Raw genomic sequence first — 17,549 nt, 5'->3', positions numbered from 1 at the left:
CCATCTCTGCCCCCAGTGTCATGCCGTCCCCCCCTTCATCTGCCCCTTCATTATGTTCCACCTTAATGTTTAAAACAAAACAAAAAACACACTCACCTTCCAATGCTCCCTCGCTGCCCTCTCAGTCTCGCTTACTCAATATAGTTGTAGCCGCTATGTGACGTCATCATATCGCGGCTACACATACAGAAGCCGCAGCACAGCGTTAAAGCAGGAGCTGAGCTGTGACAGCTCCTGCTTTAATCGCCGCCGATCAGTTGAAACCGGGACATACCTCCCACCGACCGGGACGGTTGGGAGGTATGTGGTGACCCCTGTGTTTAGGTCGTTCGACCCCCGCCGGGGTCGCGACCCACAGGTTGAGAACTGCTGCTATAGAGCCATCACACGGCTGCATTATAACCAAGTCATGTGAGTGGAGACCATCAAACAATAAGACGTCTTATATTCATGGATTACTCAATAGAGCCTTATTCCTTTTGGCTTGTACAATAGATTATGTCACTGTAACACAACACAGGCAGGTACATTACTAACATATCAGAAATTAAATCCCCCCCTTTTATTTATTTTTTTTGTTATATATAATAATACTCAATCTATATATATAAAACTCAAATTCTGTATTAGTCTGCTCTATACAAATCCACAGTTCTCACCCAATTTGGGTGAAATATGGCACACCCCCTCTCCACCCACAGGAACAGAATACTGCACACGTTACATCTCGCAAGCATCCCCCCGTCATAAGATCGGGGCCCCTAAATTTAGTCCCTATACATATAATGGGGAAATGTGAAAGTGCTGAGGAGAAAACAACAGTTATGACTGACAGGGACGGATTATAGCGACGGCGCCAAAGAGTCGCTGCTAAAGGGGCCGCACCACCACACACAAACATCTCACAAACACCATATGAACATCACACAGACAGCACATACACCAACCCGCAAGCACAACATCACACAAATACCACAACACACCACACAAACACCAGAGCACTCTAGCCACACACAACACAACCACCCCATAAACACCACATGCACACACACGGACCACACATGCATGGACCACACACGCAATGCAAACACACTCAGATGGATGCACACTACACACACAGACGAACAGAGCACATGCATACTCACACACAACTACCGCACACTTGGACACTTGCTCTGTGTACGCAGAAACACATGGATCACACGCACACATACACGCATACATATACACGGACTACACACATACATGCACACACGCAAACATACACATGGATGACACACATGTACACGCACTGACAAAACATGTCTGGTATCCTTAGTGGCTGCTTGCACACTGCAGTATTTTTCACGGGCCTCCGGGCCATGGATTTGGCGGTTCCATAGACTTTGTGCACAAAGCTGTGAAATTTGCAGGTTCCATAGAAGTCTATGGAGATGTAGAATCCACAGCCCGGCTGTAGTGTTACTGTAGTGTGCAAGCAGCCTTACTGAGCAGCCATATTGGTCAGGAGAACACTGCCTGATAGTAACATTGAAAGAAATTTTTTGAGAGAAGTCCTCAGTAGTTGATACCTTTTTTAATGGCTAACTCAAAAAGTTTTTTGATGACATATCGAGCTTTCGGTCATCAAAAAACTTTTTGAGTTAGCCATTAAAAAAAGTATCAACTACTGAGGACTTCTCTCAAAAAATTTCTTTCATTTCATATCCACTGGCTAACACGGTACAAGGATATATATTTTTTCTGATAGTAACATTGTCATTATTGCTGACTATACAGGGAGCTTTCATCACTGACGCCCTACAATAGATAGTTGTGTAACTGGAAACCAATTGTACTCTTTTGTCCGTGAACTGCTTATAGATTACACTGGAGGGAGGGGGGAAGGGTTGCACTATGTTGTTAATTGGGTGGAAATCAGTGACATAAAGAGGAATCATGGGGCCCTATGGCAAACTTTTTACATGGGACCCCCCCCACACACACACACTAACTAATGAGAGGGCACTATACAGTTTTGTACTGTTTGAGGACACCAATGGGGCATATACTGTGTGTAGTGCACTGCAATCGAATCATACTTTATTGAATCATACTTTGGGGGGGCACTATGGAACTTTATACTGTGTGACATGGACCGTACATCACATGACAATGGACTATAAATTGCATGACCAGAAATCTGCATTCTGCAGTCTGCATTCTCCTGAAATCTCCCCCTGAAGAGTGGCCTGTGAGAGAGTAGATGAGGAGTGGGATGTCACCCTGCCAGGAGCAAAGCATTCCCAAACATGAGTCTCAACATCTCTTGTGGTGAGATGGGGGAGGGGGCTGCATGGAGGATGTATACAGTGAATACAGGCTTCCATTGGAAGTATATGTCACGACCCTTCCCAACATATTGAGATATGAACCAAGACTAAGAGCGCATTCATGCAGTAGAGTTTCAGCCGTTAAACTTGGTCTGTGTGTGGCCACATTTACCGTCCTGCGCCTTATGGTACAGTATGTCAGTGGGGGCAGGGACTCCGAACAGTATAGATAAGTATACAGCTAGGAGTCCCTCACCCGGCATAAGGTGCAAACCAGGAAATCTGCTCAACATGCGGACTGAGTTTCACTGATGAAATTATAAGGCTCCACATTGCAGAAAAGCAGCTTTTTGTGTCACAAATTTTGCTGTTTTTTGAGCCAAAGTCAGGAGTGGATTGAGCTGAAGGGAGAAGTACAAGAACTTCCTTTATATTTCCCATTCCTCTTGTAGCCAACTTGTGGAAGAAAAGAGGGCGAGACACTGAGCGCACTAAGTGTAGTATTAATCTTGAAGATATTGAGATGGCCTCTCACCTTGTGGGGTTGTGTCAGTCACAACACCCTATAATGCATGTAGATATTAAGGTGAGGGTGGCAGCCGTTCGACCTGTTTATACCGGGAGACCGGAGAATAATGGAATGCAACAACAAGGACCTAGGTCTGCAACAGGGAATCGGCGCTCACTGGTAGGCAGAAGAAAAACTGGGTTGACAAATCCAAGTGGAGAAAACCTTTTATTGGGATGAATAAAACCAGAAAATCACAACGCGTTTTGGGCCACCTAAAAGCCCTTTCTCCAGTGCAGAGTAACAGGTCATGCATCTGGCCCGACGTGACCTGTTACTCTGCATTTGAGAAAGGGTTTTGAGCAGGTCCGAAACACGTCGTGATTTTCTGTTTTTATTAACCCCAATAAAAGGTTTTCTCCACTTGGATTTGTCAACACGTTTTTTCTTCAGCCTACCAGTGAGCGCTGATTCCCTGTTGCGGATCTAGGTCCTTGTTGTTGCTTTCTCCTGTAGCCAACTTGGCTTTGATTTAAAAAAAAACTTAGAAAAACCTGCAACAAAAAAGCTGCTTTTCAGCAAAGTGGGGCCTCAGCCTAAAGCTGGATTAAAGGGGCTCTATCAGCAAAATTTTGCCGTATGAGCCCCACATATGCGTGAATAGCCTTTAAAAAGGCTATTCAGGCACCACTAATCTTATTTTATACCCCGCTCCCATTTTAAAATGAAACTATAAAAACATAGATGTAAATCATACCTATCGTGCACGCTGGGCGGTGATGCACGATCCGACGTCATCTTCTGGCTTGCTTACCTCTTCTTTCTTCTTCTTTAGGCGACGCCCTCCGGTCCTGGCTCTTCCCCGGCTCCATCTTCATCTTCTTCCGGCGATTCAAATCCGATTGGTTGAAATCTGGCGCGTGCGCAGTAGCACTCCCTCCGCAGCTACTGCGCACACTCCGGCGCCATTTTTCTCAATGGCAGTGCCGCAGGAGTGTACACTATTCACACATATGTGGGGCTTATACAGCAAAATTTTGCAGATGGAGCCCCTTTAAGAGTCCGGATGTAGCTGCATTTAACATCTGAAAGAGCCATAATCTATGTGGTTAAAAAGGCAGGAACTCAGATACACCATCCATACATAAAAGGAAAATGTTTGTTTTGGTACCGTGTTAGCCAGTGGTTATAAAATATAAAAAACAAAAAAACTTTGCAAGTCTTCAGTAGGTGATACCTTTTTTAAAGAGGACCTTTCACCACTTTTGGGCACATGCAGTGTTATATACTGCTGGAAAGCTGACAGTGCGCTGAATTCAGCGCACTGTCGGCTTTCCCGATCTGTGCCCGGTGTAAAGAGCTTACGGTGCCGGTACTCTATGGACGAGCTGTGTGAGCAGAGGGAGGGGGCGTTCCTCCCCGCTCCACAGCACAGTGCGATAGGCGCCGCGAGGCAGAAGGACGTCTCTGGCTAATGGTCAGAAACGCCCTTCTGACCATAGAGCACTACGGTACCGGCACCGTAAGCTCTGTACACCGGGCACAGATCGGGAAAGCCGACAGTGCGCTGAATTCAGCGCACTGTCAGCTTTCCAGCAGTATATAACACTGCATGTGCCCAAAAGTGGTGAAAGGTCCTCTTTAATGGCTAACTCATAATGATGACAGAATATGACGTTTCGAAGCTTCCTCTGAGCTTCTTCTTCAGATATAACTAAAAAACACTCTGTAGAGGCTGCATATTTATAGAACTGTGCCCAGTCATAAATATGCAGCCTCTACAGAGTGTTTTTTAGTTATATCTGAAGAAGAAGCTCAGAGGAAGCTTCGAAACATCATATTCTGTCATCATTATGAGTTAGCCATTAAAAAAGGTATCACCTACTGAAGATTTGCAAAGTTTTTTTGTTTTTTACATCCATACATAGTCAGTCAGAGAGTGACTTTGAGCTGGGGCCTGTATACATGGGCGTCTCTAGTTTCAGGTCTGTATACATGACAGTGACTCTGGTCTGGGGTCTGTAAACTGGGAGACTCTGGTTTGGGGTTGGAATACATGTATATGACACTTGTCTGATGTCTGTATCCATAAAGGGGGGCTCATGGGGTCTGTATCCAAAAGGGGAACTCATGGTCTGGGGTCTACACAGTAGGGCACTGGTCTGAGGTCTAAAAATTTGGGACTCTGGTCTGGGGTCTGTATGCATAAGTGGAAACTCATGGTCTGGGGTCTTTTTACTGGAGGACTCTGGTGTAGAGTCTGATGGAACTTGCCCGAAGTAAAGATGGCCGCCTCAAACACTGACGTCACTATCGTGCGCCAGTAAACTCCAAGCGTGACTTCTGAGAGCCTGGGCCGGAAGAGGAGGAGCTTGTGTCGGTGGCCGCTGCTGAAGGTGACACTCTATAAACATGTTGTTCTATAAGTTTTGGGGTGTCGTAGGCTCGTGTATAAGTGACGGGGGGCTGGTGAGGTCAGTCAGACATGGCGGAGCCCGGGCTGTGTGTGTGTGAGGTGGCCACGTAACCAGGGCGCTGTGACATAACTGCTGGGAGGAGAAGGGAAGGCTCCATGTCAGTGACATAACTGCAGACTGCGGAGTAACCTACTAATAGGAGAGAATGGTGGGAATACATGGACCTGGTCAGCAGATCGTACAGATCCAGTGTGATAGAGAGATCTATTATATGTATCATATGGGAAGCTAGTAATCCTATAGGATCCAGTGTGATATAGAGAGATCTATTATATATATATGTATCATATGGGAAGCTAGTAATCCTATAGGATCCAGTGTGATATAGAGAGATCTATTATATATATGTATCATATGGGAAGCTAGTAAACCTATAGGATCCAGTGTGATATAGATAGATCTACTATATATATATGTATCATATGGAAAGCTAGTAATCCTATAGGATCCAGTGTGATAGAGAGATCTATTATATGTATCATATGGGAAGCTAGTAATCCTATAGTGTTCCCGCCATGTCCTGGTGCTGCGTCTGCTCAGTAGTCTTTGTACATCACTTTGTATCTGTGCAACACCAACCCATGGGGGATCGATCTGCTGCCCTATTAAATGACCCTACAGTGCTCTGGCAGGCGCCCGCTTTAGGATGGAGTGTGCAGGACTCTTAGGCTTAGTTCACACGTAAATAACGTGTGGCTTATTTTGGTACCGGATAAAAACGCTTCCTAATTAGGAAGGTTTTTTTGACCTTGGCACGCTTTTTGTGGTGCGTTTTGTTGTAAAAACCGCTTCCAGGCGGTTTTCCCATCCTTTAAGAGAACGAGCCGCAAAAAACACGTCACATTTTTTACCGCACGTTTTTTTGTAAAAAAAAAAAACGAGACATGTTTTTTTGCAAAAGCAACGCGCGCTAAAAAACGCTTCCCATTCACTTCTATTGCTTTCTTCAGGCAGAAAACGCTTGAAGAAAGGTCATATGTGGCTTCTTTTTCTCTGCTAGCAGTCGACATAGACTGACGTATGGAGGAGGATTATGATGTGGATTCCGCTGTCAAAATCCTCCTCCATGTCCCCGTGTGAACTAGCCCTTACCCTTTCCCTGGGGCACGTACACTAGTAGCTGTGGTAGGTTATGTCACAGAGTACTGGCAAAGTGGATAAAATTTTAGGAAACTATCAGCAATGACATTTAGGAATTACCAACTAAAACTATCAGTATTCGCTCTGACAAGCGTTTTGTGGTTCTCCAGTTTCTGGGGGCCGTACTGTAATGCTGGGCAGAAGCGAAACAAACTCTTCAGTTTCCATTACAGAAATTCTAGGGGTTTACCTTCCAGTTTAACAGATTTAAAGAACATATAATACTGAGGCACATATAACACGGGGAGGATGTGTATTGTGGAGCATATAATACTGTATGTGTTGGGGGGGTACTGGGGAGTGTACTGAGTAGCATATAATACTGGGGTGGGCTATTGATAAGCATTTAATACTGTGGGTGGGTGCCAATGTAGAGCATATAATCCTGGGGGGGGGGGGCTCCTATGGATTGTATAATACTGTGGGGAGGATACTGTGAAGCATATAATACTGTGGGGGGGGGGGCTCCTATGGATTGTATAATACTGTGGGGAGGATACTGTGAAGCATATAATCCTGGGGGGGGGGGGGCTCCTATGGATTGTATAATACTGTGGGGAGGATACTGTGAAGCATATAATACTGTGGGGGGGGGGGGCTCCTATGGATTGTATAATACTGTGGGGAGGATACTGTGAAGCATATAATACTGTGTGGGGGCCTACTGTGGAGCATATAACACTGTGGGGGGGTACTGTGAAGAATATAATACTGTGTGGTGGGCCTAGTGTGGAGCATATAATACTGTCTGGGGTCCCCTCACTATTTATATCACACAGTATCTGTTTTATAGCAGACATGATATTAGTACGGGCTGTAATAACATTGCACGGTCACTATAAAACAGATCTGTGTGATGTAAATGGTGAACATTAATTGTTCAAAGTACTAAATGCAGAGAGCCTTACATTTCAGTACAAAGTTGTTTGTATTATTGAAAGTTCTGTAAAGCCCCATTCACACAACTGTAATTTTTTGGGTCCGTAACTGTCCGCAATTGTGGATCCGCACAGTATTAAGTTTAAATTGCCGCTCGGGCCCTTAATTTAGTGGCTTTTGGGTTGCAGTTTGGGCACTCGGTCTCTAAAAGGTTCACTGTCACTGCGCTTATCAGAACCCCAGCCATGCTTACCTTGTTATGGACGGGTTATCAGGCAGGGGCATCACATACTCAGGCATCTCAATAAGTTAGAATATCATCAAAAAGCTATTTTTTTTTCTAGTAATTCAATTGAAATAGTGACCCCCCCCCCCCCCATATATTCTATTGAGTCATTACAAACAGAGGGAACTTTTGCAAGTGTTTCTCTCTGTTAATGTTGATGACTATGGCTTACAGCCAAGGAAAACCAATGTCATTATCTCAGAATATTAGATTTATTATATATAAGACCAGCTGTAAAAACATTATTTAACACAGAGATATTGGCCAAATGATAAGTCTGTCCAGTAAATGCCCCCAATACTCGGTGGGGGCTCCTAGTACATGAATGACGGTATCAGTGTGACAATGTGACCGGGAGGGATCAGTCTGCGGCACTGCAGAGGTGTCATGGAAGCCCAGGTTGTCTGACAGCAGCCTTCAGTTTGTCTGTATTGTTGGGTCTGGGGTCTCATCTTCCTCCTGACAATACCCCATAGATTCAGGCGAGTTTGCTGGCCAATCAGACACAGTGATACTGAGGTTATTAAACCAGGTCTTGGTACTTTTGGCAGTGTGGTCAGGGGCCAAGTCCTGTTGAAAAAAAAAAAATCCATCTCCAAAAAGCTTATGGGCAGAGGGAAGCCTGAAGTGCTCTGGAATCTCCTGGTAGGCGGCTGCGCTGACTTTGGTCTTGATACAACACAGTGGACCTACACCAGCAGATGACATGGCCCCCAAACCATCACCGATTGTGGAGTCTTCACACTAGACCTCAAGCAGCTTGGATTGTGTACAGCGGCCTCTCCGCTCCTCTTCCAGACTCTGAGACCAAACAAATGAAATGCAAAATTGACTTTCATCTGAAAACACCTTTGACCCCTGAGCAACACTCCAGAACTTTTTGATGATATTCTAATTTGAGATGCAGTAGTATGTGAGAAGATAACATGGCCACAATAAGGACATCATGGCTGGGTGTCAGTCCATAGATCTTTCTTGCATTCATGGTTTTTTCCATTGGCAACTGATGGAGACAACGGACTGTCACCACTAAGATGGTTACAAAAATCTCAAAAATGAACTGCAAAATGAATTCCGCAGACAAGTGGTGCAAGTGATAACTGCTGTGCTGTCACGTAACACTGAGCTGATGTGCAGGTGGCTTTTATGGTGTCCTTCAGCTATACAATGATATACAACTGTATTTTAGCGAGTGACCGTGGCCCTAGCTAGTTATAGTCTACCCAATGACACTAGAATATGTCAGTAATATAATGATCGTGCACAGTGGCTCCACCAGCAGCGTAGTGAGTGCAGCTCTGAAGGATAATACAGGATAAGTCATGGAGTGCATGGGCACTGGGGAGATTTGTCATGACCCATATACCTCTTCTGTTCACTTTCCAACTCAACTGCCCATGCATCCAATGAGTAATGACTTTGGTGGGGGGCAATAAGTGACTGTACCTGTTGTTCAAAAAAGTTGGATCTGTTAATGGTGTTATTGTTACTGTTGTCTGGACTGTAAGCTATCTTTACGTTTTAGTTAATGCATATAATGCTGCTATACTATACTGCTTTAACCGCTTTTACATATATATAATATATTATTCATTCCTATTTCTGTAGCGCACATGAGCATGTTGGGAGCTCGACTCATCTACAATGCTGCCAAGCGAGCAGGTACGGTTGTAATGTCACAGTTTATGTCTTAGTGGCCATGCACATGGTCACGTCCTGGGATTGGGCTGTATTTCCTGGCCATGTGCATCATACTTGTATGTACACTGCATGAACTTCACTGATATAAAGCTTTCTCCAGGCCAGGACTCTGTGCATGGCCACCTATCCAACTGGCTGCTTTGTCTTTGTGATTGACAAGTGTAACCCTACAGTAATGGCCAGGTGAAAAGAAGATATCCAGCCCTGGTCAATGAACATTACAGTCACAATGCATTATAGTAATAAATGTGATGTGTCGGGGAATATTATTAGTGGGGGTTCATGAGCTGGTATCGCAGTTTGAAGTCCATTACGTTCAGCATGAGATCCTTTATTTTTTCATGAATTTATTTATCAACACCATATTTCACAGCACTGCCCAAAGATCGTCATCACCATATTCTCCCCTGTCCCCCTTGGGCCTCAGGCCCGGTTCACATCTGCGTTCGGTATTCCTTTAAGAAATCCGCTTGGGGACCCCTTGAATGGAATACAGAATGTATTAAAAAGCGGTTAGCAAAGAAAGCACACAGACCCCGTAGACTATAATGGGGTCCATGCGTAGACTATAATGGGGTCCATGCGTAGACTATAATGGGGTCCATGTGTTTTACGCGCAGTGTCCACACGAATTATGTGGAGACAAAAGTGCTGTATGGAGTGGATTAAGTAGAAGGGAGAAGTATAAGAACCTCCTATATATTTCCCATACCCTCTGTAGCCACTGTTGACTTTGGCTCAAAAACACGCAGCAAAATGTGCAACTAAAGAAGCCGCGTTTCAGCAACGTGGGGCCTCAGCCGAAATAAGGGAAATAAGATAGTAAATGGGAGTAATCTATGACTATATAGCAGAATAAAACGGTAACCGGCTTAGATCTCTTGCCGTGCAGCGCTCAGGTGTTACATGGTTAATACTGTCCTTTTCAGTAGTCCATTTCCTAACGTGACATTGGGCTACAAGTAGTTCTTTACTATGTCCAAGCTGCTTATCCAGATGCCTGTCTACCATAGAGAAGCTTTGTAATGTCCCTGTCAGATGTGACTTCTGTTCCTCCACGTCTTGTCGCACCGTCTCAGGAGCGTATTATCGGCTGATGGCCTGTAATCCAGTAAGACAGTGTAAATACACAGAGAGAACTCGTCCACAGCTTGGAATAATTATCTGGTGAACTAGTAAATGGCTGCCATGTTTCATCACAGGTCATGCCACCCAACAAGTGGAGCACAGCATAATAAACACAAAGTCCCATTACCATGACTCCAGATGGCGGGTATTAAAAAGTACATTCATGGAGCTGCCACTCACTTTTGTGTTATTGCATGCAATAAAAGAGACAGCCATACTTTCTGCTTTATCAGGGAGCTCTTCTGTGAATGTAGCCATACACATTGGACGACGGGGGTAGACCATCTAATATGGACAGGAGTGTTTAGAGCCATGGAGGAGAAGGACAAGCCTCTGACGGGCAACTTATCTGCCCAGAGAACAGGGCATTGAAAAACAACATACTCAATACTGTGCAACATCATCTGTCGGAGGAGAGTCTGGAGCCTTGTACATGTGTAGTCTGCAGGAAACTGGCAAATGCATGTCAAGTTTGCTCACAACTGTCATGGTGCCTCGGACTGGCTCAGTAAAGTTCTTCTTTCCATATAGGATCACAGCTAGGTCATTAGTATGGGATCTCTTGGGGTCCGACGCCTGGACCCGGCACTGGTCAGCAGTTTCAGCAGCCGGAAGCTGGTGCAGGGGATGGGGAGTATCTGTAGACTGTTCCTATACAAGTAATAGGAGCAATGCAGCAATTCCCCAGGACCACTGCTATACCTGCATGCAATCCACTACAGCACCTGCTGAAGCGGCTTATCTGTGGTCATCAGTGTGAAGAATGTCCTAATGTAGAAGAACGTATGTAGGCATCAGTATGAGAGATGAGCGAGTACTGTTCGGATCAGCCGATCCGAACAGCACGCTCGCATAGAAATGAATGGACATAGCCGGCACGCGGGGGGTTAAGCGGCCAGCCGCCGTCAAAGCGGTAGAACCAGGTGCATCCATTCATTTCTATGGAGCGTGCTCGCTCATCTCTAATCAGTATACAAAGTCCATCTAGGGACAGAGAACGTTTGTCTCTTAGCTAGTGTTACCTGCCTGTTTGAGGGGATGGTATTCCATTGCACATTGTAAAGTGTTTTTTTTTCGGATTTCCTCTCAGGTCCCTCATGTTCGCAGACGCTGATCAGACCTTTTAGCCTGGCGCCTCAGATGCATTCATTCAGTAAGTGAATTCTTTATGGGGGATATACTGTAATGGTGGCCAAATAGTTATTCTGATCCACTGGACCACTCTTTAAACCTTATAGTTCAGCAACTTTTGCACAGCTAAGTCACATTGTTGAAGCGCCCAATGATTATTCACAAATCGCCTATACTTTGGATAGGTGAATAAGTTATTATTATGGTTTACCTGAAAAACTATACGGCCATTGGCAGTCGCCATTTTCCTCTATGCTGAGGACTTTTGATCTTCTTTAAAGCCTAGTAGATGATGGGTAGTATGGTGGTGGGGTCTGAGCACAGGGTCCTGGTGGCCAGAAAGATCTTAGTCTTCAGTTAACAAGACCTAAGCTAGAAGGAGCTTGAATGGCGACATACAGAATGACTGCTCCATTCAAGTGTATGGCAGTGATGGAAACAGCCAAATACAGCCCACTGATCTAGCATGTCTACCTGCTTCAGGGTTGAATATCCTTTATTTGCTGTGATTTTCTTATTTCTTCTAGGGTTGTCCCATTTGCAGTGGAAAATAAAAAAAAAATAAATAAAACATAGTGTAATAAAAACATATGACTAGAAATTACACCAATCCAAGCCGTCGTTATAGCCACACTGTACATAATATGTACCAAAGTGACCATTGTATGGAATATTTACCGTATATACTCGAGTATGTACGGTAATTCTAATGTCAATTTCAAGAAAGTATAAACTAGAAAAAGCGTATGTGTTATGTAGAAAATAAAAGTAAATTCCATTTTCTTCTCCTCCATTAGAGTATGTGAATGCTAGGGAAGAAGAAACAAGCTTGAAGTCTGTGACCGACCGGGCGGCCCAAACATTGCTTTGGACTGAGCTGTTTAGAGGTGAGATGTGGTGAAGTAGGAATTGTCCACTAACACTGAGGCAGTTTCAGCCGTCTTTGAGGTTGTATTCTCTACTTCTCACCCTTGTCTTCCTGTCAGGCCTTGGAATGACCCTAAGTTACTTGTTCCGGGAGCCAGCCACTATCAATTACCCTTTTGAGAAGGGCCCTCTAAGCCCGCGGTTCCGGGGTGAGCATGCATTGCGCAGATACCCATCTGGAGAGGAGCGCTGTATTGCGTGCAAACTGTGTGAAGCCATCTGCCCTGCTCAGGTAAGGAGGTAAAATCCTCAAACAATTACTCCCTGTTCTCAGGAACATCACATCTTTTGGTCACACGTCCATCTTTCGGTTCAGCCACATTCATTTGAATGGGGAGGGCTGAGCTGAACCCATTGAGTTCAATGGAAATGTGTAATGCTTCATTGTCTCTCTGATGGTACCAGCTTATTGTATTGCAACCTGTTTATCTCCCATGGCACATGGATATGCCCTTACTCCCGATGCTGCTGATAGCTATTCCTTTGTCCTGCATGCAGGGAAAGGAATGGCACTGAATTGTCCTGTTCATATTAGTAGTCACCCTGTCATTTGTTTAGGTGGGGTATCAATTTACCAAGCCATGTACTAAAAGACCTGCATTCCTCCTTGCTAAGTTCTTCTTCTTGCATTTGGGGTTTACAAGTTAGTGAAAGGCTCAAAACTGATATACCGTATATACTCGAGTATAAGCCGAGTTTATCAGCACAGTTTTTGTGCTGAAAAAGTCCGCCTCGGCTTATACTCGGGTCATTACGGTAATTCAGCAATATCATAGTTCCAGACCCCGCATACAGACATCAGGGCGGGTGCCGGGCCACAGCATTGCCACGCTCGTGCGTGGTACTTACGGTACTTCTGCTAGCAGGCCCGGAACACAGACTCCACCCCCCACACACACACTGCTCTATCACACACTGGGTGACGTGGCCACGTAACCTTAGGCCCGCACCCGGCGTGTGTCCGCGTTCTGGCCCTGCTAGCAGAAGTACCATAAGTACTTCTACAGTTTGAAATGAACAGGAGCGCCACACTCGTGCCAGGAGCGTGGCGATGCTGCGGCCCGGCACCCGCCCCTGTGTATGGATGCCGGGTCTTTAGCTATAATGGCGCCGCTCTGCTCCAGAGCAGTCACCATGGCAACCACTGGAAGCCTCTGAGGGGAACCGCTGCGGGGATGCGGCAGGCGCTGCCATGCCCCTGGAGAAAGGAGGGAGCGGGCGCGACCGCTCTCTCGAGTGCGGCGCTGAGGGAGATCCCCTTCCGCCGGCAGGAGCGCTGAGGCCGGACCTGAAGGAAGACCTTGGCTGCCGGACCTGAAGGGGAACTACGGCCCGCCGGATGGGAATCCCTGGCAGCTGGGGAATCCCCTCAGTGCTTCTGCCGGCGGCTGGTTGCAGTTCCCCTTCAGGTCCGAATGACAGAGGTTCTCATTCAGGTCCTGCCTCAACGCTCCTACTGGGGATTCCCCTCAGCGCTTCTGTAAAGGCTCCCCGGCCTGCAGTGCTTTTCTTTTGCAGGTGGCTCTATGCAGCCTGCAAAAGAAATGATGATTTTTGCTATGTATTGCAATGCATTAGTGATCAGACCCCCTGAGGTTCAAGACGCCTAGGGGGGTCTAATAAATGCCAAAAAAAAAAAAAAAAATTTTTAAAAAAGTAAAAAATAAAAAAATAAAGTATTAAAAATTCAAATCACCCCCCTTCCCCTGAAACACATATAAGTAATAACTATTACTGTTAATACTGTGAAACACATACACATTAGAAATGTTGTCTAACTGCCCCTTCCCTGAGACTAGGTCCCCCCCCCACACACACACTTGGAATTTAGCCTGACTACAGCCTGGCTGAATATAGGGTATCTGCAGTGCTCCTGTTCCATCGGGAAGGGGTTAATAGGAGCACTGCAGATACCCTATATTCAGCCAGGCTGAATTCCAAGTGGGGGAAAAAACCCAGTCCTCAATCTCAGGGAAGGGGTAGACAGACAACCAAAACACCCCCTCCCCTTCCCCAGCATCTACTGCACCCAAAAACTCCGACCATTTTGAATTTTGAAATTTTCCAGTAGCTGCTGCATTTCCCCCCCTCGGCTTATACTCGAGTCAATAAGTTTTCCCAGTTTTTTTGTGGTAAAATTAGGGGCCTCGGCTTATATTCGGGTCGGCTTATACTCGAGTATATACGGTAATTACTTGACCACTCGTTAACGGGGTTTTCTGAGATGAATATATTGATGACCTATCCTCACTTGAACTTAATCTGTAGTGACTCTGCCCTGCCTCTACATACAGAACAGAGCTGTCTGTTTCCTGCTCCATTCTCTGCATATCAACTGCTCAGAGTAGCCAATCGATCGGGGTGTCCAGACCTGTCTTTAGAGTAAGTCATCAATGTTTTCAGCCTAGAATACCCCTATTATGACCCCTGTGAGGTGTCTGGTGCACCAGGCAATGGGGGAACTTTAATGGCATGGGCTAGCCTCACTCCTGTCCATGACTCAATCTTCACGTTCTAGTGTGGCACTAATACTGTCTTCAGGGTTAATTTGCACACTCCTTCTATCCAGAGAGCCTGACTATGAATTTTCTTAGTTAGTTGCCTATTAATAAGCCTATAAAATTATTTTTTTCTCAATAAAGGCCATCACCATTGAGGCAGAACCTCGTGCAGATGGCAGCCGTCGAACTACAAGATATGACATTGACATGACCAAGTGTATTTACTGCGGCTTCTGCCAGGAGGCATGTCCTGTGGACGCTATAGTGGAGGTGGGTGATCTATAACTTTATACAAAAAAGTCATGCACTTGACTGACGTTTTTTTTTTTTTAATCTTCCTGGCTGGCTAAAATGTTATTTGGAGACCCTCACCTATCAAGAACAAGAATCTGGCCATTCAGTGACTGCACTTGCCACATACTTCAATGGATCAGTAGATGTGGTCACTGGTTTTCCATGATTCACTGTATTAAAGACTATGGGGTCACATTCTGCTTTGAATCCTATACTGTGTATTGAAGTGGGCATTGCATTGAGTATGTGACCAGTGCTGTGCTTAATAATCGGTCAACACAGGTCATTGTCTCCTTGTGAGTCCCATAGATACAGCGGAGGGACCCACAACCATTGTGCAGTTATGTCCTAAATACATTTGGATGGGAAATCTCCCTTAATGATGTAAAAATCTGCTATAATAACGAATTGCACATAGACAGAGTTCTGTAAGTTTATTTATGTGCTGTAGTATGGCCGTGCTGCTTTAGACCTCACACATCGCATTGCGTTACTTTGCATTGGACCTTGTTTCCTAACTGGTTGCAGTGTTTTTTATTTCATACTGTACTCTTCCAGGAACCGTACGGTCCTAAATACGCATAATAAACATAAAGACTTTTTTTATTGTTGGCCACTAGAGGGCCCTTACTTTTCCCGTTACAGGGAATGTATGTTTTTGTTTTCTGCTGCGCAACATTCCAAGGTAACACGAGGAAACCTTTGTGTACTTTATTGTTAAATAACATCTTGTTATATTGTGTAGTATATAATATTCAGATACATATATATCCTGTATCATGTACCTCCTCTTTGTGCATTGGAGTGTCTATTAGTAGCATAGCCCCTTGTTCCTTTGTAGACCAGGCAGTGTCACCCCCCTACAGGTGGTGCTTGTTGCTTTTTGCACCATTTTTCACACACACACACAACTATTAAATGTCCAACGTGTTGACCTATGAACTATTGTGGTGCTGAGTTATTTTCTGATATCTTTGTTCCAGGGTCCGAATTTTGAGTTTAGCACAGAAACGCACGAGGAACTTTTGTACAACAAAGAGAAGCTCTTAAACAACGGTGATAAATGGGAGGCAGAGATTGGCGCAAATATCCAAGCCGACTTCCTCTATCGCTAAGGGCTCTCCTCCCATCCGATACTCAAAGCTGACTTCTAGCGTTTCTGTGCACAGGAAATCATTCTTGACATACATGTCCCCCTGTTCAGTCACCTTTCAGAGCACCCACTCCAAGGGAAGTATTGAAGACAACCTGCAGCCGGTGCATCCACTTGAGACTTGTCAGTCACATATATAAAGAAGCAGCTGATGAGGCCGTCCGACCATCCAATGAGTTACTCACTGCTACCTCTCAATATTCTTAATATAATGGTTTCTTGTCATCCCAGTTTATTAAAACCCGAGGTGTTCCTATAATTGGCTATGGCCTCCTAAGTGTGTGCTGTGGAGCATTAGTACAGTAGTAGAAATGACTTGGAAGGTTTTAATATTATGGGCTTAGAGATGTCATAACCCTCGTACATCAATCCGTTATGTACAGTCTGTGTGGGATTCTAGGAGTGCAGCTTTGTAGGTTTCTGGCATCAGCTCTGCATATTTGTGCCTCAGCTAAATTAATGTATTTCTTAATAAAATCCGATTTTGTTTGAATTTAGGTTGAATGTAGTGTGAATTATTGTCAGCACAGCTGCATAGGTATATAGTTATAAAAATCTAAAGAAACCGCATGATCTCACCAGTGTTTGACACCGGGTCCCTGTATTACCCTGGTCTTGGAAACCTGTAGGGACCTGGTAAGTCTTGGAATTGGTGCTGTAGAGGATGAGGATCCAGGGAGGTTGGTATAACTTTCTTTATTATTAGAGATGAGCGAGTAGTATTTCATCAAATACCTCGCTCCCATAGGAATGCGTGTAAGCGGCCGAACACCAAGGTGGCTTACACGCATTCCTATGGGAGCGAGGTATTTGATCAAATACTACTCGCTTATTTCTATTTATTATACCAAATAGACCCTATGAGGAAGGGGGGGGAAGCTAAATCTGCCAGGCACCCCATGACGTCATATTAGAGCAGATGCAAACAAACATGCTGCTAAAGCCAGACTGAACTACTAACTTATGTACATTGGTAAAAGTGGGAGAATATTGGGTACAGGTTAATTTTTCCAAACCCATTCTTTTGTGCTTAAAGGGGTCTTGTAATAGCTTACTTCCCTCCCCTCATTTAGAACATATTCACATTCAAGCAAGCATTCAGTTAACAGGTA

The 17,549-nt window shown here is 44.9% G+C and overlaps 1 protein-coding gene across 1 annotated transcript; it reads left to right on the top strand.

Annotated features, from left to right (window-relative positions):
* The first annotated feature begins 5,169 nt into the window (after window positions 1–5,169).
* On the top strand, window positions 5,170–16,930 carry NDUFS8 (NADH:ubiquinone oxidoreductase core subunit S8). The gene is made up of 7 exons (XM_075288055.1): window positions 5,170–5,216; window positions 9,211–9,264; window positions 11,522–11,584; window positions 12,360–12,449; window positions 12,549–12,721; window positions 15,132–15,260; window positions 16,268–16,930. Exons 2-7 carry the CDS (start codon window positions 9,216–9,218, stop codon window positions 16,397–16,399), a joined length of 636 nt encoding a protein of 211 aa, XP_075144156.1. The 5' UTR covers window positions 5,170–5,216; window positions 9,211–9,215; the 3' UTR covers window positions 16,400–16,930.
* Window positions 16,931–17,549: the final 619 nt, after the last annotated feature.

Source organism: Leptodactylus fuscus, chromosome 10 (genome assembly GCF_031893055.1).
Source record: "Leptodactylus fuscus isolate aLepFus1 chromosome 10, aLepFus1.hap2, whole genome shotgun sequence".
NCBI lineage: Eukaryota > Metazoa > Chordata > Amphibia > Anura > Leptodactylidae > Leptodactylus > Leptodactylus fuscus.
Note: the sequence above shows the minus strand (reverse complement) of the source record. Positions and strands in the feature narration are given on the sequence as shown.